The sequence below is a fragment of the Perognathus longimembris genome, chromosome 22 (assembly GCF_023159225.1).
Source record: "Perognathus longimembris pacificus isolate PPM17 chromosome 22, ASM2315922v1, whole genome shotgun sequence".
Classification (NCBI taxonomy): domain Eukaryota; kingdom Metazoa; phylum Chordata; class Mammalia; order Rodentia; family Heteromyidae; genus Perognathus; species Perognathus longimembris.
The window spans coordinates 2,150,904-2,172,438 of NC_063182.1; the positions used below are offsets into that span (position 1 = coordinate 2,150,904).

The 21,535-nt window shown below is 49.4% G+C and overlaps 1 protein-coding gene across 1 annotated transcript in view; it reads left to right on the forward strand.

Annotated features, from left to right (window-relative positions):
* The window catches only part of Htr4 (5-hydroxytryptamine receptor 4), a 35,394-nt gene extending 16,497 nt beyond the window's left edge, over positions 1-18,897 (forward strand). The window contains exons 7-8 of the mRNA XM_048331627.1: positions 16,450-16,502; positions 18,810-18,897. Coding sequence (XP_048187584.1) covers positions 16,450-16,502; positions 18,810-18,897 — 141 coding nt within the window. The remainder of the gene's footprint in view (positions 1-16,449; positions 16,503-18,809) is intronic.
* Positions 18,898-21,535: the final 2,638 nt, after the last annotated feature.

Sequence of the window (21,535 nt, forward strand, 5' to 3'; positions counted from 1 at the left end):
GCCCCGCCCCCGCCCCACCCGCCCCACCCAGCCCCCGCCCCCGCCCACGGCTCCACGCACCTGCTCAGGTCAGTGCGCGCCCGCCCCGTCCAACCCGCCCCCGCCCCACCCGACCCACCCAGCCCCCGCCACCGCCACGGCCACCGCCCACGGCTCCACGCACCTGCTCAGGTCAGTGCGCGCCCGCCCCGTCCGCCCCGCCCCGCCCACCCACCTACCCCACCCCACCCAACCGCTCCACGCACCTGCTCAGGTCAGTGCGCGCCCGCCCCGCCCACCCACCTACCCCACCCCACCCAACCGCTCCACGCACCTGCTCAGGTCAGTGCGCGCCCGCCCCGCCCACCCAGCCCCCTCCACCGCCAACTGCTCCATGAACCTGCTCCTGTCAGTGCGCGTCCTCCCACCCACCCACCCCAAGGGGCGAGGTGCCGCCGGGGCGCGCCCTCCCCACCCCCTCCAAGGGGTCAGGGGAGCACCCTTCCCACCCACCGAGCACCCCAAGGGGCGAGGCGCACGGATTGCCGCCGAGCACGGGGTCGTGGGCAGAGTCGAGTCAGGCCTCCACCTCTGCAATCCAAATCCCCGCCGTCTCCGCAGCAGCCCGGGCGGCCGGTTCGCCATGGCGACCCCGGGCCCCCCTTTGGTTCCGGATGATCGTCCTCACGTGCATAGCGCAGCGTTGGCGCCCCGCGAGCCCGGCCTCGGGGTTCCCGCCCGACCCGGAGGCGGTGATGTGCTGGGGAAGTGGTTGAACACAGGAGCCGTGAATGGAGAGGACGGGGTTCACTGTCAACTGCATAAACAACCCAGGGGGCAAACACTAGACAGGTGTTGAGACAGTTGACCTAAAGTTACTTTTTAATTTTATGAATATTGAAAATAAAATAACCTATTCCGACAGCACGAATGATAGTTATGCCACCTAGGGTTTGTGACAGCTCCACATGATACCTTCACAGGGCTCAACAGGTAGGAAGGGCTGGTAGCACTAGGAATACTAGTAGAACTCGTCATAGGTACATATTGCCTGATGAACTCAGACGTGAATAAAGTAAGATGATACTAAAGTAAGTAAACGCATAGGCGTGCAATAGAGAGATGAGCAGTTTGGGATGGGTTTGCGAGGTGAAAGGAAGCTGACTTGGTTTAAGGATCGCAGGCAAGTCTTCCTTCCCCAAGCAACCTCCAAGGAACTGAGAGACATGGAAGTCTCTAGGTTGCTGGGATTGAACGCGGAGCGGGGAGTCGGGATGGGGCTTTCCCGAGAATGGCTTGGGCCGTCTCAGCTTGAGTTGTTCTGAGCTAGGAAAAGCCATCCATCGGTCTTAAGTATATTTATTCTGCAGCAAAGATGGAGTATCAGTGACAATTGGGTGGCAATTGGGGCGTCTTCATTTGCACGTGTGAGAGACGAGAACGCAGGAATGGTTATGAGATACAAATGCTGGGTCTTAGCAGCTGCTCAGTAGCATAGATCTAATTTTCAGCTACCGGTATGAACATTGGTAGCGAAAGTCTAGCATGGTATTGAGTTCTAGTTGGGGGGAGGACCTCAAAACATACTCGTCTAGAAAGGATTGTGCTTGCGTTCTCTCTCTTTCTCTCTCTCTCGTCGTTTGCTGGTCCTGGGGCTTGATCTCAGGGGACTGGACACTGTCTCTGATTTTCTTTTGCTCAAGACCAGTGCTCTACCACTTGAGCCTCAGCGCCATTGCTGGCTTTTTCTGGGTAGTTTATTAGAGGTCAGAGTCTCACAGGCTTTCTTGCCTGCGCTGGCTTTTACCACAATCTCCAGATCACAGCCTGCTGGGTAGCTAGGAGGAGTATAGGCGAGAGCCACCAGAGCCTGGCTGTTGTTCTCTTTTAATTATTGTGCCTTAGTGTCACAGAAAGAATCTAACCACCACAGAGTATGGGTACAAGAACTTCTGTGTGGGAGCCAGAGAGATTTCAGCTATTTAAGCTGCCAGTTGCCTAAGTACAGGCTGGTGACCACTTATAAACAGCATATGTTTGGACAATGTGTTTGCTAAATTAGTGTCTTGGTGTTGGTGGCTCTATTCTATAGACACCATCACAGGAGGGAGCTGAGAGTTTCTATGGCAGCTCAAGAATACCTCATTTTCGAAACTCATATTCTTTTTCCTTGCTGCTTTTCATAATTTGTGGCGTGATTGTCAAGCAAAGACTCGCTGGCCGTACTGAATTCTTGGGATTTATTCATGAGGCCAGCAAAGTGCCAGAATTGGTTGAAGTTATTTTTCCTTGGGGGGGGACAGGGAATCTGATGAGTGAGGACAGCCTATCCAGAGAAGGCCAAATCCTTTCAGGCCTGAATCTACTACAGGTGAAGTATGATGCAGACAAATTCTGTCCGGTTGACTCACTGATATATAGCAAATCCCCAACACATTGCCTGAGATATATAGTCGTTTAAACTCTTAGTGAATAAATGAACAACTCATCAGATTAGTTATCTAGGTCATTTGTTTTAGCTTGACATAGCTTTAGATAAATTAGTATTTTTCTTTGAGATCCCACGAATTTTAAAACAGCAACAATTCAGATGAAGAAATATAAAAATGAAACAATTGAAACACGCTTCTTTTCTACAAATGTTAGTCATTTCCAGAGACAATAATTCACATAAGTCTGGTGATAGCTCCAGATTTATGATATCTCATAAACATTCTTAAAAAAAAACACAAGTGCATAGCTTATTCTCATTGTCTTATAAGAACGGGCATAGTCTATCTGCACTGTTTTTCTGCCCCTTGCATTTTGTCTTTTGGTGGTCGTGGAGTTCGGGATTTCTCACTTGCAAGGCAGACACTCTACTGGTGAGCCACACTTTCAACCATTGTTGCATTGTTGTTTATTTGTTGTCAGTCATGGGCGTGAACTCTGGGCCTGGGCATTATCCTCTGAGCTCTTCAGCAAAAGGCACATGTTCTACCACTGTGAGCCATAGTGCCACTGCTAGTTTTCTGGTAGTTAAAGAGTCTCAAGGGCTTTATGCCCAGGCTGGCTTTGAACCATAATCCTCAGATCTCAGCCTCCTGACTAGCTAGGATTATAGGCAGAGCCACCAGCGCTATGGTCATTTTTGACCTAGGGTTGCACTTTTTAACTGGGCTGGATTAGAATCTGTAACCCTCCTGATCTCTGCCTCTCAAGTAGCTAGGATTGCAGGCATAAGCCATCCGTGCCAAACTGTATTCTTCAACAATACATGTTGGATGGGGCGAGATAATTCCACTAGAGAACATATAGCTATTCTTTTCTAACTCCTCCTTAATCTTCTGTACTAAAAATACATCTTAAAATTTATTTAATTATTTCCATTAGTAGGCGTGTAGGTGTTCCCAATTTCTGTTATTACAAAATGTACTATTCCGATGCCTTTGAATACTTTTCTCAGATAGATGCCAAAGTGAAATTGTTTTATTAACCCGAATGTCCATCTATGACTTTCATGTTTACCATGAAACAGACCTGGAACTCTGCAGTAATTCGTATTCTCCTGGAGAGCTGGAGACCGTTCATTCGTCTCTCCCATCCATACTGTTATCAATGCTTTGTCATTTTGTTAATTTAAAAACATGTAATTTTTCATTTTTCCAGATAATTTGTTAGATTATACCTATTTTAGATTAGTTCTTGACATTTTATCCTTATATGAACTGCATCATTCTATGTTTGGCCCTTTTGTGAGAACTTCATCCTCATTTCTCTTATCAGTTTCTGAGTGTTCTTTGTCAGATTCTGGATATCAGTTCTTTGCTATATAATTGGCAAACACATCTTACTGTTTTGTTTTAATTTTGGTTAACTTTACTCTGTGTGTGTGTGTGTGTGTGTGTGTGTGTGTGTGTGTGTGTGTGTGCTGCAATTAAGGCTTGAACTCCGAGTCTAGGCTGTGTCCCTTAGCTTTTGCACTCAGAAGAGCATTTTACTACTTTAATGATGGCTCTTCTTCCGGTTTTTAGTGGCCGCAGATAAGAGTCCCATACAGACTTTGCAGTCTGGGCTAGCTTTCGAGTGCTGATCCTCATATCTCAGTCTCCGGAGTGTCTAGGATTACAGATTGGAGTCACTGGTGTTTGGCTTGGTTAACTTTTGTCATATAGATGTTTTGACTTTTGTGAACATGCTCATGCTTGACGTCTCCATTGGGCCGGGGTTCTTTCGTAAAGCTCTCCCCACATTAATTTTCTGATGCATTGTCCTCCCTTGGTGTTTCTCTACACTCATGGGGAACCTTGTTAATCCCGTGGGGTCCCTCCGACAGTGAGGGTTCTCAGGACACGTTCTTGGTGTTTTTCTCAACTGCTGCTCGCTCTCTGAGATGGCACCGCCCATGACTTCAGCTACCATCTTCACGTTGCCATCTCTGTTGAACTTTATAATTTGGTCATAGCTCTTCCCTGCGCTCCGGACAGAAGATCCAATTTGCTTCCCGGACAACCACACAGAGATATCTCTAAGGGATCTCAAATGTAATGCAGCCAAAAAGAATCCTTGGCAATGTGTTCCTCTCCTCTCCAGCCACATGTTTCCAGAATTTTCCCTTGTTTTCATAAATGGAAGAAACTTCTGTTGTTACTAATTCTAAGCACTTGTCTTTGAGAAAGAACTAACATGTCAGTTGGGAAGACATTAATCTTTTAAGGAAGAAGAAGCAGTATGACCAATAAGGAACTCACATTGGCAGCTTAGTAAAAACACAGATTCCAGGCTATAGTCCTACATTAGAGAAGGGCTATAAATGATATTTCTACCAAAATGAATATTTTGCATAATAGAGTTCCAAAAATCACAGTTCTCCATTTTCATAGCTTAGGATGGCCCAGTGTCTTGGCATTGGCTGTGCATCAGGACTTGTTACAGTTCGTGGGTCCTTTTTAAAATTAACTTGTTTTTTTTTTTTAATTGTAAAGGTGATGTACAGAGGGGTCGCAGTTACAGAGTCAGGTGATGAGTGCATTTCTAGGAAGAAAGACAGCAGTTTGCTGACAAGTGCTCTAGAAAGAAGGAAGGTAATTCATTTGAGGAAACCACTTTGTTTAGAAAGAAGGAGAGAAAAAAGTGCTACATTTTGAAAGTGCTTTGGTTTAGCAGGAAAGAAAATGATGGTACTTGGTTCTTTGAAAACCTAGGAAGAAATAAAGCATTTTGCTTAGAGAGAAAGGAAGTGCTTTGAAAGCTAAGAAAGAAAGAAATAGAGAGAAGAGGAGGAGGAAGAGGAGGAGGAGGCGGAGGAGGAAGAGGAGGCAGAGGAGGAGGAGGAGGCGGAGGAGGAGGAGGAGGAGGCGGAGGAGGAGGAGGAGGAGGAAGGAAGGAAGGAAAGGAAAGGAAGGAAGGAAGGAAGGAAGGAAGGAAGGAAGGAAGGAAGGAAGGAAGGAAGGAGCAAGCTTTGTTGACAACCAAGTGAAAGAGAAAGTCCTTGATTTAGAAAATGCTTTGTTTAGAAAGAGAGAGAGTCCTATCTTTGGAAAGAACTTTGACTTACCAGGAAAGGAAATAATGTTTTGAACTCTGAAAACCTAGGAAGGAAGGACAATATTCTCCTTAGAAAGGAGACAAAGCCCTTTGAAAACCTAGGATGGTCTATCAAGAAATAGAGAATGAAGTAGGTTGTACAAGAAAGAGTAAACAAGGAAAGAAATAAAGCACCTTGTAAAAGAAAGACGAAATAGTTCTTTTAAAGGAAAGCTTTATGAGAAAGAAAGTAAGAAGAAAAGAAAGAAAGGAAGAGAGAGGAGGGAGGGAGGGGGAGGGAGGGAGGACAGGTGAAAGGAAGGAAACACTTTGTGGAGAAGTGAAATGCTCTATGAACCAAGGGATGAAAGGGAGAGGAAGCGCTTTGTTTAGGAATTATTTTGTTTAGAAAGAGAAAGTGCTATGTTTAGACAGCAGTTTGACTTACTAAGAAAGAAAACACAAAATGGTACTTTGAAGACCTAGGAAGAAGTCAGTCTCCTTAGAAAGGTGACAAGAAAGCATTTTGAAATCCTGGACACAAAGTCCCCTATGAAAGAAAGGAAAAAAGAGAAAGAAAGCTTTTTGTTTGGAAATCACATTATTTATGAAAAGCCATAAAACCCTGTGTTTAGAAAATGATTCGATTTACTAAGAAAGCAAGCAACTTTGGACATCTAGGAAGAAAGAAAGCGCTCTGCTTAGAAAGGAGATAAAAAGCTTGAAGATCTGGGGAAAGGGCGCTTTGCTGAGAAGTGCTGTATAAAAGCAGGGAGGGGAAAGGACATGGTGTCTTTTAGAAAGTGTCTTGCTTAGAAAGAAATCACAAAGTTTGGGAAGCACTTTGATTTAATGAGAAGAAGCTTGGAAAACCTAAAAGAGGAAAGAAAGGCCAATGCAGCGGTGGTGCCTGCCGGTGACGATGCTGGAAAGGAACCATACAACCCGTGCATGGTGTCGAGAGGGGGGAATCGGGAGTCGTGGAGGGAAGGGTGACATTGCTCAAAAGAAATGCACCCTTGACCTGATTCACGTGATGGTAACCTCTCTGTACACCACCTTTATAATAACCATAAAAATTAAAAATCAGAGCAGAATCACTCTGCTCAGGAAGAAGACAAAGCCCTTTGAAAATACAGGAAGTGCATTGTTGAGAAGCACAGTGTTCTAGGAAGGAAGGAAAGGAAGGGAGCCATTGAGCGGAGCGCGTTAGGAAGCCAAGCGCATTGCTTACAAAGGCAGCGCAATGCTTAGAAAGCGCTTTGACTTACGAAGAGAGGGAAGTGTTTTGCACTTTGAAAACCTAAAAAGAAAGGATGCACTTAGGAACACCAAGGAAGAGTTAGGTTGAGAAACAAGAGCTCTATAAAAGAAAGGAAGAAAGTGCTTTGCTTAGAAAAAGAGCTAAGTGCTTTGTTTAGAAAGCACATTGACTTACTATAAAAAGTGTTTGAAAAACCAAAAAACATATGGAAGCATTCTGCTCAGATGGAAGAGAAGTGCTTAAAAAGCAAGCAAGAAGGAAAGCATTTCTAAAACGCAAGTGCATATAGAAGAGGGGGAGAGAGACAAAGAAATCACTTCCTTTAGAAAGTGTTTTGGAAGCATCGTCTTTAGAAAATCAAGCTCTTGGCTGCAGTAAATAATGCTGCAATGAACATAGTCGTGCTGGTAGCTTAAGTGTGGCCTTGTTTGTGATCATTTTGGTAACTACCCAGGAATGGGATTGCTGAAGCACAGAGGAGCCCTATGTTTAGTCTCCTGAGGAACTTCCGTACTGCTTTCCAGAGGGGTTGAGCAAGTGTACATTCTCAGCACCGGTGTGGTAGGGTTCCCTTTCGGCCGCCTCCCAGCCAGCATCAGTTATTATTTGCGTGCTTGATAATGGCCATTCTAACGGGGGTGAGGTGGAATCTCAGTGTGGTTTTGATTGGCATTTCTTGTAGCAAGAATGCATTGTGTTTGGAAACTGCTTTGACTTACTAAGAAAGCCCCGTGTTTTGAGCTTTGAAAACGTAAAAAGAAACAGAAGCACTCTGCTTGGAAAGAGTGGTTTGAAAACCAAGAAGGAGTGAGAGAAAGCACTTTATTGAGAAACAAGTTCACAAAGAAAGAAAGAAAAATAGAAGGAGAGGAGGGAGGGAGGGAGGGAGGGAGGGAGGGAGGGAGGGAGGGAGGAAGGAAGGCAGGAAGGAAGGAAGGCAGGAAGGAAGGAAGGAAGGAAGGCAGGAAGGAAGGAAGGCAGGAAGGAAGGAAGGCAGGAAGGAAGGAAGGAAGGAAGGAAGGGGAAAAAAGGTTGAGAAACAAGTGCTCTATAATAGGAAGAAAAAGAAAGCTTTGTTTAGAAAAAAAAGTGCTTCATTTGGAAAATGTGTATAGAAAGAAGGAAAGAAAGACTGTGTTTTGATTTAGCAAGAAAAATGTGTGCTGGGATTGTTCTCCTTTTCTCTTTTAAATAAAGGTTTTTCAAGCCATGGGTTGGAAGATTTTACTCACAGGTAAAGAAATAATTTAGACTTGATTTACTTTTGATCCTTACAGATTTCTGCTAATGCTAGAAACTCCTTTGACATTTAGAAGGCATTTTTGTGACCTTTGCTTTGAACTTGGGGGGTTACAGTTGGCTTCGGCATTGGCTCATCGTCTTGAGCCGAGGCAGACTCGGTGTGGGTGAATGGAAGGAAGCCTTGCCTCCTCTCCCTTGGCTTGACCCGGGGCCTGCGTGACTGACAGCCCAGTGCAGAAGGAAATGTAGTCTGTCTGTTCAAAAGTCGAGGGAAATTTGCCATTTAAGGTACTGAAATGCAAAGGCTTTTCTTTCCATCTGTCTTATCTGAGTGTTCTTTTTATTTGCTTTCTACCTGTATAAAGTAGAAATAAATTTAATTGTTACCATAAAAGCTACCATTACTGTGCAGTGATGACTTGAAATGCGCACGTAAGAATGTTTCACTTGTGGCAAGCTACTGCGCTAACACAAACAACATCTTGTTTTATGGATACATATCCTATAATATTTTGTTGTGCATGCATGTATGTTTTAGCCAGGAAAGAATACAGCACAAACCTAATTGAGCTTTTAGCCCACTTGTTGATACATGCACATTCGACAAATGTTTACAGTCCAAAGCTAAAGCTATTTATTAGAAACTTCAAGATGGCGGCAGGAGACCATTTCACCCACCTCCGTATCCCTTTGCAACCTCATTGCCAATGCTCCCTCGCCCCAGTCCTGCCCAACACAAACACCTGCTCAAAGAGCCCCTTGCTGTCCTCCTAGAGAACCACTGGCAAAGCCGACTGTACAGTGCTCCGCTTGGCTCACCACACTATCAGGGTTAGAAAGCTTAGTCTTCTTTCTAGAAACTTCTTCATAGACATAGTCTTCTTTACTAGAAATGTGTTCAGTGGCCTTCGTCTCTCCCAGGGTGACCACCTTGGGCCAAAGGATGGAAGCCCAAACATTACTCCTCCTGAAGGAAAAGCTCTTGCTCTGACTTCAGTGGAAAGGGAGCTTGGTGTGTCACCAAAGCACATCATCATCCTAACTCTAGGGGATAATGTCTGGCAGAGCAGGGTTTAGTCCTGTGTGACATTTGTCATCGAGTACTCCCATGACCTAGAACATGGTACCAAGTTGCTCTGGGTTGGTTTCCTGCTGGGTAAAATAGGGGTACTAGTAGACCCGAACTCACAGGGCTTCCTCTAAGGCGACGTACAACAACATCTGCCCAGCGCCACGCCCAGCCCCTGCGGTCGAGAACTTGTCCATGGATGGCAAGTTACAGCTGTGATCACTGTGTAGATGCCATCATTTGTACCTTGATAAAGCTCCCTTCTCTGGGTCTCAGAGAGACTTGTTTTCTCTGCTTCCGGATGCGTATCTCCTGGGGGATGAGTCAAAAAACAAAAAAATCTCTATGTTCTAAATGCTGCTCTTTAAATAGGGAACACAAAACTCCCTCTTGCTAAAAGAAGAGCCAGAAATGAATTAAATTAATCACGCTGTTTATAAATAATTGTTTAAGCAACATGAGACATGCCTTGTTTCCTGGGTACATCATGCCCTGTGCTGAGCAGTGGGAACTGCTATTTTGAATGTGCCTTCTGGCCCTGACATTACCTATAGGCATCGATTTGACCCAGCACGAAGCACGGTAACGGCGTCAAGCGAGCTGAGAACGTTCCGTGTGTGTTCGCCCTCCCTCCTGTGCCCTGCGGGCTCACTTAGCTTTCGAGGGCCACCGCTCGGCGTGCCAGGCCTGGAGGATGCGTGCGTGCTCGCGGCGAAGGAGGAACACGCACACTACCCGTGTGCCGTGCAAGCCCCAAACAGCCCCCGGATTTTGCGGTGCCCACCGTGGACTACGTGAGGTCACGCTGGCCCTTGACCCTGACTGCCCGTTACAGTCTCCTGGTCCTGGGAGTCCTATTCGTCTGTGTGGGAATCAGAAGTATAAAGATTATTTTTTTTAAGCTGTAAGCCACAACACGGCTAAGAACCATTATTGGAGAGAGCAGGAAGCCGGTCTTTGAATCCCTTATTGATCACCAATGAACCGACCGCCATCCTCCTTCACGCGTTCCCTGCGTAGACACGATCCAGACCTGCAACCGTGAGGTGGTGTGAGCTGAACACGGCCGTTCACAAGTGAATCACTGCGCCTCCCAGAAGTCATTTGGCAGTGTCTGTGTATTTTCACGGTGGGGGGGGGGGCAGGTGCTGGGGTGTAAACAAAGGGCCTCCCGGCGGCTTGATAGGAGCTCTACCACCTAGCCACACCCTAGCCTTTTTTTTATTTGTGTTTTTGTGTTAGCTGTTTTGCAGAAAAGTTCTCATTTTTGCAGAGGCTGGCTTTAGCCCGCCATCCTCCTACCTAGGGCTCCCCACATAGATGGGATGGTACCCCACATAGATGGGGTAGGTACGGGCCATTGTGTCTAGCTCGCTGGTTTAGACCAAGACCTCACCAGCGTTTTTGTTCGGGCTGATTTGAACCGTGATCCCCCCGATGTCTGCCTCACGAATAGCTGGGATTCCAAGCTGAGCCGCGGTGGCCAGCCCTGTGAACACTTTCAGTTGTCATAACTGGAGATTGCTACCGGTACCGGCTAGGGATGCCGGTTACCATCTGTATAGGAAAACCCTGCGCCCTAACAATTGTATGACCTCCCACATCTCAAGGTCGTCCTGAGGTTGAAAATTTCCTGTAAGCTTTACAAGAGAGAACCTTCTCGTCACAGCCAAGGAGCCGCAGGCAGAGTCTCGAGGCAACGCTGGAGTCGGCTGGCCGACCTTACCCCGTACCCCTCTGGGGACAATGAGGAGGAGATCCCGTCGTAGGCCCTGAACTGGCGCGGTCGGAGCTCTGGCAGCCACCGTGCAGCCGAGCCCCCAGCACCCGGCCGGCGCGCCGAGCTTGTTCCCTTACAGCGTGTACTTGGCATGGACATCGTCCTCCCGATTTAGTCAGAGCAGCTGTTCAGGAAGGAATTGCCTCCAAAGCGCGCGAGGGGACCCACTAGAAAACCGCCAGCCGTGGAAGCGTGCGTGCGGCCCTCTGCGGACCAGGCAAGCCCCAGCCTCTGGGAGCGAAGGCCGACAAGCTCCAGCGCGCCCCGCGGGCGGGGCATACCGTCTTCTCGGTAGTATCCGTAATATGTAAAGAACAGTGGGGGCAAAAGAAGATGGTGAGCTTAGGACAAAGGACTTTTCAGCTCCTAGTCGTCGTTTTGAATATTTAAAGAGTTGCTGTGGGAAGCAGGGATTTGACCCGATCTGCATGGTTTAAAGGGATCGTGGTTGGATACATAGGATTGCACTTACAGGAACAGCTACTCCATCGCAAACAGAGACCCTAAGTAAGGTGCAGGAGAAAATCCGGCGGCCCCCTAGAGGGGCCGATGGACTGAGAGGTGTTCCTAATCAGCAACCAGCATTTCTGCCGGGGGGATGGGAGGTGGAAGGTGAAATGTTCACACTCCTTTTGCTTCCTCCGGTGCAGCTCAGTGCAAAACCCACTCCGGCCATTTTGTTTTCCTGGTTAACCCCGGGAGATTCTCTGGAGCCGCACGGGCGCGTCGGCCGTAGCTGTCAGCATCGATTCCAGGGCATCCTGCCTTCACGTCGCAACCCGTCTGGCAGCCTGTGGCCAGTGGAAAGCTCGGAAGTTTGTCCCCGAGCTCTTCATGCCTGAGCTTAGAACCTTTGAGGAAAATGTTAATTCGACCTCAGCTCTAGGTAAAATGTTTGAAACATTGATATACATGGAATCGCTATTTACAGAGGAATAAGAAGGCCAAGCGGGGGGCTGGGTAAGGACACATGTCTTCAGTCTATGTTTGTGCTGATTCCTTTCTCATAGAGGAAATTGGGAGCAAGGACTTGCATGCGGCTCTAGATGGGGCAAGGCAGAATCCCAATCTAAGAGAACGTGGTTGCCAGTGAAGCAGTTTAATGTTAGGATTTAAAGTGTAGGAGCTGATTGTGTGTGTGTGTGTGTGTGTGTGTGTGTGTGTGTGTGTGTGTGTGTGTGTGGTGTTGTCCTTTTGAAGCTATGAGATGCTGGGGAAAAGCTTATTAGCTTCTCAGAGTCTTGAGTTCGTCCTGTGAGAAATGAGAGCAGAGACGGTTCTTACTTCCTGAGACTTCTGTGAGGTTTCTGTGAGATCGGGCACCTAGGGGACATGGAACCCAGGAAGTTCTTGGTGCGTTCTAGTCTCGTTACCTTCGTCTCCATCTTGTTAAGCGAAAGCAAGCACACTGGTAAGGAGAGCAACACCTCTGCTTCTGGAACACGAGGTGAGCATCAGAACAGGGCTGGGAGGGAAATGGTGTCAGGCCAGGTCCCAAGCAGTGGGCTCAGGAGGAGGAGGAATCGTGCACCGACTGCGCGGATGGGAAAAGCCATCCATCGTTCTGCTGGGTCGTCGGCAGACCCCACGCGAGGGGCCCCACCGGACCTCTTCGGCTTAGAGGAACACTGCACCGAGGGTGCGCTGGCTCGCTACGCTCACCCCAAGAGTCAGGAAACCATTTGGGGATTGTCTTGTCTACGAAATGATTTCTGAGTTGTCTTTTCTCATTTCCCCGCCTTGCTTAGGTTATTATTAACAAGATTCTTGGAAGCATTTCACAGTTAGATTTGCTCTTAGAAGAGATTTCTTTTTAGCATGTAAATTGTAAGTGAATCCACGTTTTGATAAACCTGAGAAACAAACATATGTGTTGTCCCTTCTTTTGTAAGTATACTTCCTTTTCCTTTGCTGTCTAGGACATTTTCTTTTTCCTTTATTTGCATGTTGTTTTTGCCTTGATTTTTGGACTTTGGGGAAAGTTGTGTGTGTGTGTGTGTGTGTGTGTGTGTGTGTCTGTGTCTGTGTCTGTGTATCTCTGTGTGTGTGTGTACATATAAGACATACATAGATATGAATGGCTATCACATATACTAACAAGTAGACAAGTAAGTTTAGGAATAATATGTTTTCCTAGACTAAATAGTCTTTATCCTCATGGCCATCATTTTACTGCCTAATATGTATATGTTTAGCTAAATGTGCTGCCTGTTTCCTCTTAATGAATTCTTAATCAACTCTATGGAGCAACTACTATTATCTTCATTTTATTGGTAGGGAAATCAACCCATCAAAAGTCATATAATTTGGCTGGGGCCCCCTAGTTAGTGTGTGATTAGGGCTCTGATTCTAACACATGTCTGTCTGATTTCAAAGCTTTTATTAAGAAGTTTCTTTCCCTCCCTCCCTCCCTCCCTCCCTCCCTCCCTCCCTCCCTCCCTTCCTCCCTCCCTCCCTCTTTCCTTCCTTCCTCCTTCCCTTCTGCCCTTCTCTTTCTTTTTTTGGCGCTAATCCTAGCCCTTGAACTCAGGGCCTGGAGTTGTCCCTGAATGTTTTTGCCCAGGATGCGTGTTCCACCGGTTGGGCCGCAGCTGCACTTCTAGCTTTTCAGTGGCTAATTGGACATAAGGGCCTCACAGACTTTGCTGCGTGGCTGACTTCAAACCCGGCTCCTCGCACCTCAGCCTTCCCAGTCGCTGGGCTTGTAGGTGTGAGTCAGCGGCAGCCGGCTTTCCTTCCATTCCTTCGCAGACGTGTTCTAACAGTCTTTGCAGAGTTCAGGCCCTGCTGTGGGCAGTGAGATACAGCAGAGAGGTAGACAGTCAAGATCGTTGCCATCAAAGAGCAGACACACGTGATCACCCTCCTCTGTGCTGATGGTCCAAGCCCTGCCATGGGGAGCAGGCTCACGTTCCCCAAGTAATCAAACCATCCTGGATATTCGTTGAGTTTTTCTGTGACCTTCCAGAAGGGAGCATTCTGTCATCGAGTTCAAGGCTACGGGTGTGTTTTGGCAATTCTAAGGAGCTCTTTCCTCCGCAGGGTCGCCAGTGGCAATTTATTTATTTTCTCTCTGCCTCCGGTTTGCTTTGGAGATGCATGTAATATAACCCCGAAGAGAAAAGCTGTCTCCGTGTTATCACTCAGGAGGGTGGAAAGGCCACTTGGACGTGTGGGATTTAAACTCCAAATGCCAGCTGCGTTGGCTTGTCACAGAGCCACCTTGATCTGCGTGGCGGGGTTGAGTCGGCTGCCGGTGAAGAACGCGGGCGGCTCCGTGCCCTGACCCCATCTTGCTTTCCAGCTCATTTTTCTCAATTGTCTCCTTTGCAGCGCCGCTCCTCTCCCCCAGCTCTTCGTACAATGAGCATGCGAGATGTGTTTGCTGTCCCCAAATAAATAGTGGATTCTCCAGCCACTAGACCTGCTCAGCGGCCTCGTTCACCTGCCTGGGGCTCGTCTAGGCTCTGCTGCAGGAACAGACCGAGCGCCAGCTTTCCTCATCCCAACTCCCGCCCTCTCCGAATCATTCAGTGCTTCTTCCCTGGGCTCCCGTACCACCCGCTTCTCCTGCTCTTGGAGGCTCCGGCCATCCTGTGAGAACGCCAGTATTCTTTGTATTCCTGGCTCCCCCCTCTCCCTCCGAGACGGTTTCTCAAGGGCAGTTTCCAGGGCTGAGGGTGCTTTGTAGCGACGGTGGTTATTTCATGGTACTGGCTCAATGGGCTCTGAGTTCAAATCCTAGCCCTGCCAGTCCTTAGCTATTCCACATGGGCCCACGTAGTCCATTTCACGCATCCAAAACAAAACCCATGCCATAGGATTGTCGTGAACATTATATGAAGTGACCCGTGATTTGCTTAACGCATGACTCAAAATAGGCAATACTCGGTAAATATTGGCTGCTTTTAGTATAATTCTGTACTTTATTTTTAAAATTTTTGTCACCTGTGTTCATTATAGAAAAGAGCTTCATGGTGGTATTTCCATACACGTATATATTGCATTTTATGGTCTTTAAAAAAAATAAAGGCACTAGTCCCGTTCTTTCGTGATCCCATCTCCTAATTACCTTCTCAACACCTCATTCCTTTCTCATTATGTTTTTACTATCTTTAAGTAGGTGCACCAAAGAATCACATTGCACAGAGCAGTTTAGGATCCCAGTGCACCTTGACCAAGGGCCCCTTTCAGACTTGCTAGTCGAGATGGTGAGAACAGTGACATTTCTTCACGTGTTAGGGCACACATTGCATTTTATGACTGTCTTCTAGCTATCTTTAGGTTCCCTCAGGACAAAAAGCAATGCTGTGACCCCCACACACCTAAAGCCTTTGTCATTTAGGCACTGTGGTAGGCAATGTAGAATGATCTTACAAGGAGTCTCACAAGTAGGTGTGCACACTGAGGAGTAGGGAAAGACATGTATTGGGATTAGAACCAGCCATGCCTGGCCTGGTCTTGACCTTCGGCGCACTGGAACACATATCTGAGACTAGGGCTGGAGTTCAAGAGCCTTGGGGACCACACTTACTTGTTCAGCGATCATCGGGACATGCACTCCATCCAGATTGTGCCAACTGAGCTGTCAAGACGCCGTTGTGAAGCAGCACAAAAGAGGGTGCTGGCCCGAAATCTCAAAGCGTGTGCTCTGCAGATATAGTGGCTTATGTCTTGGCCACGACACTTAGGTCTGTGTAATGCAGTCTATCTGTCTGATAAATATAAATCTCTCGGTGTGTCCAGGTTGTTTCGCAGGTGCACAATGCAATTCTTCACGCACCATCTCCGGGCCTGTGAAAGAGATGACCTGCCGAGAAAGTCTCCTTTTCACTTTCTCCTCCTCCTTATGGGGTCCCCATGACTGTCAGTCGGTTTTTCTGTCAGACTTCCACAGGAAACTGTGATTTCCACTTTCCCCGATGGAGTAAACTCCTGATTTGGGAGGCAGAACGGGCCAGAAATCCAGTGTAGAGCACTGTACCCGGCACACTGTACCGGCGCTGGCGGCCAGCCAAGAAAGGGTGCTGTGCACAGTCCTTCCTCGTGGTTTTGTGTTGATGATTAAGTGGAGAAAAAGGAGCTAATGACCACTGCAGATCGTAATGATCTTGCCGAGACTCATAAAACAAGAACCTGTGCCTTTAAAATCTCATCTGCTGCAGGAAAGAGGTGGTTTTTTTATGCTGTTTTGCTTCGGGGATTTGGAGCCAGGGCCCGTGTTTTTGATCAAGCATATGCTTGAAGCAGTTGTGATCTCGCTGCATTTGAATTGGGAGTATCTCAACCCCCACCCCACCCCACTCAGTCAGACCTATTTAACAGCTTTGCAGAAGCATCTCGCCCCATGCTGAAATTGAGGTCTCACGGATTCTTTAATACGAATGCAAAAAAAAATAACAATTGCCCTCCCTGTGTTTCCAGCGGAGCCTCTTCTCTCCACATGGAATATAAAGTATCAGATACTAACAATAGAATATTAAAAGCCAAATTCCGAAGCAATTACAGCTTTGGAGAACAGTCCCGTCCCCCCCCCCCCCACCCCACACACAGCTGCCACCCAATCAGAAGGCCTTTATCTGTCACCCACCATCCCTGCTCCTCACGCAGCCAGAACGCCAGCGCTTCCACCGAGAGCGTGTGGACAGTCTCCCCCGCATTGAGTAAGCCGGCCAAGGCAGGCCCAGGGAAGGGACCGTGTCAGCAGAGGCGCGGCACTAGGGGCGGAAGTCCCTGTCCCGGGGCTTCCTGCTCATATGGCGGCGCGCTCTGTCCTGGGGCCTCGAGCTGGAAGGGGAAGAAGTAAGTGTTCAAGTGAAAGAGGATTAGGGCCATATGCTTTGAGTGTAAACGTTTACTCCAGAAGCCAATCTTTTCTGGAGCAGTAGAATGCCTTGTACTTACTTCCCTTCTTGAACAATGACTAAACTGACGGTGAACTGCAAGCTGTTCACAGTGCTTCCCATCCAGCAAGCCAGGCCCTGACTGTTAGAGGTCACCAGCTCACCAGACCGCCTGTCTTTATTCTCATGTTCCACTTGCTCCGCTGAGAGTCTTTCATGGAGTAGAGGCTGGGCCGTGACAGAGGGATTTTGGCAAAAAAGAAAAGATGATCGGTCCTTCCTTCTTCCTGCCTTCCTTCCTTCCCATCCTTTCTTCTTCCTTTTCTTTCTTCTTTACTCCTTCCTTCCTTCTTTCCTTCCCTTCCCCCTCCCTCCCTCCTTCTCTTCCTTAACAGATCTATTCAACCAGTAAGATGTGCATGTAGCACTGTGAGGAAACGCCTTGGCGTCATCTAGAATTTACACTTTCACACGTCATGTAGAAAACCTGGAAGAATGGACATAGAACCAAAAATGAATCAAAAGCTGTAACTAGAATAAGTAGCAAGCCTAGGAATAGGAATGGTTAGAGCTCATTATTTAGAGAAGAAATGTTGCCTATTCGGTTGCAATAAGAATAAGACTTCTAATTGGAGGCAGTGGGGGCATTGTGGGGAAAACTTGTTCAGAATTGATGCAGAGCAGTAATGTCTTTGAGCCATGATGTATTAAATCTGAGGGCCTTAAACCCAATGGCTTCCCGCACTTGTAAATGGTTCTTAGGATTGGTAATAGGCTAGAAGCCCAGAAACAAGTACACATTGCCCCGGTTCTTAAAGAAAGACGAACGCTAATTCCAGAAACCACCGATTCATGCTTGAAATCGACTTAACTAGAATCTTCAGACACTAGTGCACAGTGAGTTGTGATGAAGTTGTTTCATTAACAAAGCCTGTCACATCCAGTGATTTCTTGATCTAGTAGAACAGCATGGTTTTTGGGCAGAGGCATTTTAGCATGTCACGGGACGAAGCGTGGCATGATGCGTCTGTCTGTCCTCGGGACATGGTGCGTGACGGGCTTGCGTGATTCGTTGCTGTGTCCCTCTGCTACTCAACATGCCTACGCTGACTGAAAACCCCAAAATTAGGTGACATGAAGGTGAAACATCCAGCAGTATCTGATCTTCTTATGTGCTTGAAAATTACTTCAAGTCCGGTTTGAGTAAATAACTGTCTTAAAATATTGAAACTGGTATCTAAAGTAGACCAAAATAATTCTAAACAAATACGTTCAAGCTGAATGGAGACACCTACAAGGCCTTGTATTTTGGCTCAAATAAACCAGTCCTAGCAGGATAAAGAACCCTAAGAATTGACAGCTGTCGTGTCAAGCCGGCAAAAATTAGCAGCAAACTTGGTATCAACCAGTAGTATTTCATCATTGTTACAAACCAGTGTGACTTCATGCACAATAAAAAATAACCTAAACATAAAGGAAGGGACATAATGTATCAGGCTCATTGGGAATGCTTATGCTCCTTCCCGGTACCATAGTTTAAGAGAGACCACCAAGGGCTGGGAATATGGCCTGGTGGTAAAGTACTCGCCTCGTATACATGAAGCCCTGGGTTCGATTCCTCAGCACCACATAGATAGAAAAAGAGAGACCATCGTAATTAATGCCACAGGACAGTGCTTATTGTGGGATGTAATCCAGTAACTGTAAAGTGTAGCAAACTGTGAAAGAAAATAGAAAGGTGTCGTCTGGCGAAGATAAAACTTGGACGGTTGAATAAAGCAGAATTCTGAGTAGGCCTGGAAGATACAGCAGTTCCCCCGGTTAAGCTGATAGCCGGGCAGGTTTTCGCTGGTCACGCATGGCCAGCTTCTAGTTGGTGTGTTTGGTTTTCATCTTTCAGTGGTTTGGCGGGGGGGGGGTCCGAGTTTGCCCGCCGGCGTGTGGGTTCCTCGCGTGGGCTGACGTTGCTCCGAGACGGCGGCGGGCCGGCCTTCCCCTGGGGGTCCCCCAGCGGAAGGCGGAGGCCCGGGGGTCGGCATGGGGGCTCCCGCGGGATGGGCTCTTCCGCCCTGGGTGCTCCCTGGCTCCATCCCCACCCTGAGGCTGTCTCGTCTTCTCCTTCTCCAGGGACGCGGCGGAGTGCGGGGGCCGCTGGGAGAGTCAGTGCCACCCCTCGGAGGGCGACGTCTCCCCTGGTGGCCGCCCGGCCCAGTGACACTTAGGCTCCCGGGAGAGTGGCCCAGAAGACATCCGTGGCTTCCAGAGAGAGGGAGAAGGAGAGGGAGAGAGGGAGGGAGGGAGGGAGAGAGAGCGAGCGCTCGAGCTCCCGCCTGTGCCTCACGTGGCGCCTGGCCTTTGATCAGCTGCTTCAGGCCCCTGGGCGCTTGGAAAGGGCTGTGGGGTCAAAGGTCAGAAGGGCCTCTCGTTCTCTTCTCGTTCCCCACGGTCCCCCCGTCTTGGAGCTTGCAAGCTCGCCTGTTCCTTGTCAGCGCGGGATCTCCCCTGTGCCTGTCCTGGCCGCTCGGCCACCTCCGTCCCAGCCGTGGTCAGCCTGCTCTCCTCCCCCCATCTGTGCCAGACACTGGAGCACTTGTGTCCCCGTGTGTGGTCTGAGTGTGTCCTCGTGGTCAGCCCTGTGTGGCGGCCGTGTCCTCGTGGCCAGCGCTGTGTGGCGCCCGTGTCCCTCGCTCTTCCCTCGCTCCAGTGGCAGCCCTCCTCCTCAGGGAATGCTCTGGTTATTTACCACGGGACACGGCAGAGCAGAGGTGGGGGGAGGGAGGGAGGGATGGTCTCCACAGCAACCTGGAGGAAAGCTGGAGATGGATGGCTTCCCCCTCCCCCCCGCCCCGCCCCCCGCCAGCACACCGGGGAGTGAGGACACAGCTGGAGTGAGGACACAGCAGGGAGTGAGGACACACCTAGAGTGAGGACACACCTGGAGTGAGGACACACCTGGAGTGAGGACACACCTGGAGTGAGGACACAGCTGTAGTGAGGACACAGGGGGTGTGAGGACACACCTGGAGTGAGGACACACCTGGAGTGAGGACACAGCTGGAGTGAGGACACAGGGGGAGTGAGGACACAGGGGGAGTGAGGACACACCTGGAGTGAGGACACACCTGGAGTGAGGACACACCTGGAGTGAGGACACACCTGGAGTAGGACACACCTGGAGTGAGGACACACCTGGAGTGAGGACACACCTGGAGTAGGACACACCTGGAGTGAGGACACACCTGGAGTGAGGACACACCTGGAGTGAGGACACACCTGGACTGAGGACACACCTGGAGTGAGGACACACCTGGAGTGAGGACACAGGGGGAGTGAGGACACAGGGGGAGTGAGGACACAGCTGGAGTGAGGACACAGGGGGAGTGAGGACACAGGGGGTGTGAGGACACACCTGGAGTGAGGACACACCTGGAGTGAGGACACACCTGGAGTGAGGACACACCTGGAGTAGGACACACCTGGAGTGAGGACACAGCTGGAGTGAGGACACAGGGGGAGTGAGGACACAGGGGGAGTGAGGACACAGCTGGAGTGAGGACACAGGGGGTGTGAGGACACACCTGGAGTGAGGACACAGATGGAGTGAGGACACACCTGGAGTGAGGACACAGGGGGAGTGAGGACACACCTGGAGTGAGGACACACCTGGAGTGAGGACACACCTGGAGTGAGGACACACCTGGAGTGAGGACACAGGGGGAGTGAGGACACACCTGGAGTGAGGACACAGGGGGTGTGAGGACGCACCTGGAGTGAGGACACACCTGGAGTGAGGACACAGATGGAGTGAGGATGCACCTGGAGTGAGGACACAGATGGAGTGAGGACGCACCTGGAGTGAGGACACAGATGGAGTGAGGACGCACCTGGAGTGAGGACACAGATGGAGTGAGGACACACCTGGAGTGAGGACACACCTGGAGTGAGGACACAGGGGGAGTGAGGACACAGCTGGAGTGAGGACACAGGGGGTGTGAGGACGCACCTGGAGTGAGGACACAGATGGAGTGAGGACGCACCTGGAGTGAGGACACAGATGGAGTGAGGACGCACCTGGAGTGAGGACACAGATGGAGTGAGGACACACCTGGAGTGAGGACACAGCTGTCGTCAGCCACAGACCCGGCTGTGTGACTGGGCTCTGCTGGGCTGGGAGCGCGCCCGGGCCGTCCTTCCACCCGGACCTCGTTCCCGCCCCGCCCTGGAGCGCGTCCCCCCGGGGCCTCGAGCGTCGCCCCTCGCGCGGTCGCCCACGCAGGACAGGAAGAGGCTCCCGTGAGCCCCGCCCCGGGCCTCCCCGCTGCCCCCCCCCCCCGGCCAGGAGGCCCCCCGGCTGCGCCGTGAGGATGAGCCCAACTCTTCCTCCTCCTTCAAAGTCAACGCCGCCGCGCCAGCGCCGGGTGCGCGTGCACTCAGAAAAGGGTCCCGGTCAGCATCGCGCTCGCTTCCACAGTGTAACGTGCAGAAAACAAAAGGAACGTGGAGAATAACGGCCAGCCGGCGGGAACGACGCCTAAACTCTGCTAAGAAACCCAACGAGATTCCTTCTGCTGTGGCCCCCGGCCTAACGGTCCGAGGCAGTCACTGCTCATGGTTACTTACTGTGAGTTTAGCCGGCCTCTTACTTTTGTTTACATTTGAATGAGGTACAGCTGCAGCGGGGCACGTGCCCCCCAACACAGTCAGCATATAAAAGGCACGGGTGCCCGTTTATCCAGGACGTGTAATGTCATCATTTCCGAAAGCTGCGACATTTGGATGATGGTTTTATCTCTGGTTTGGTGAGGTTGTTAGTGATGTCTGTGCTTCATTTAAAGCTACGGCTTTGAAGGCTC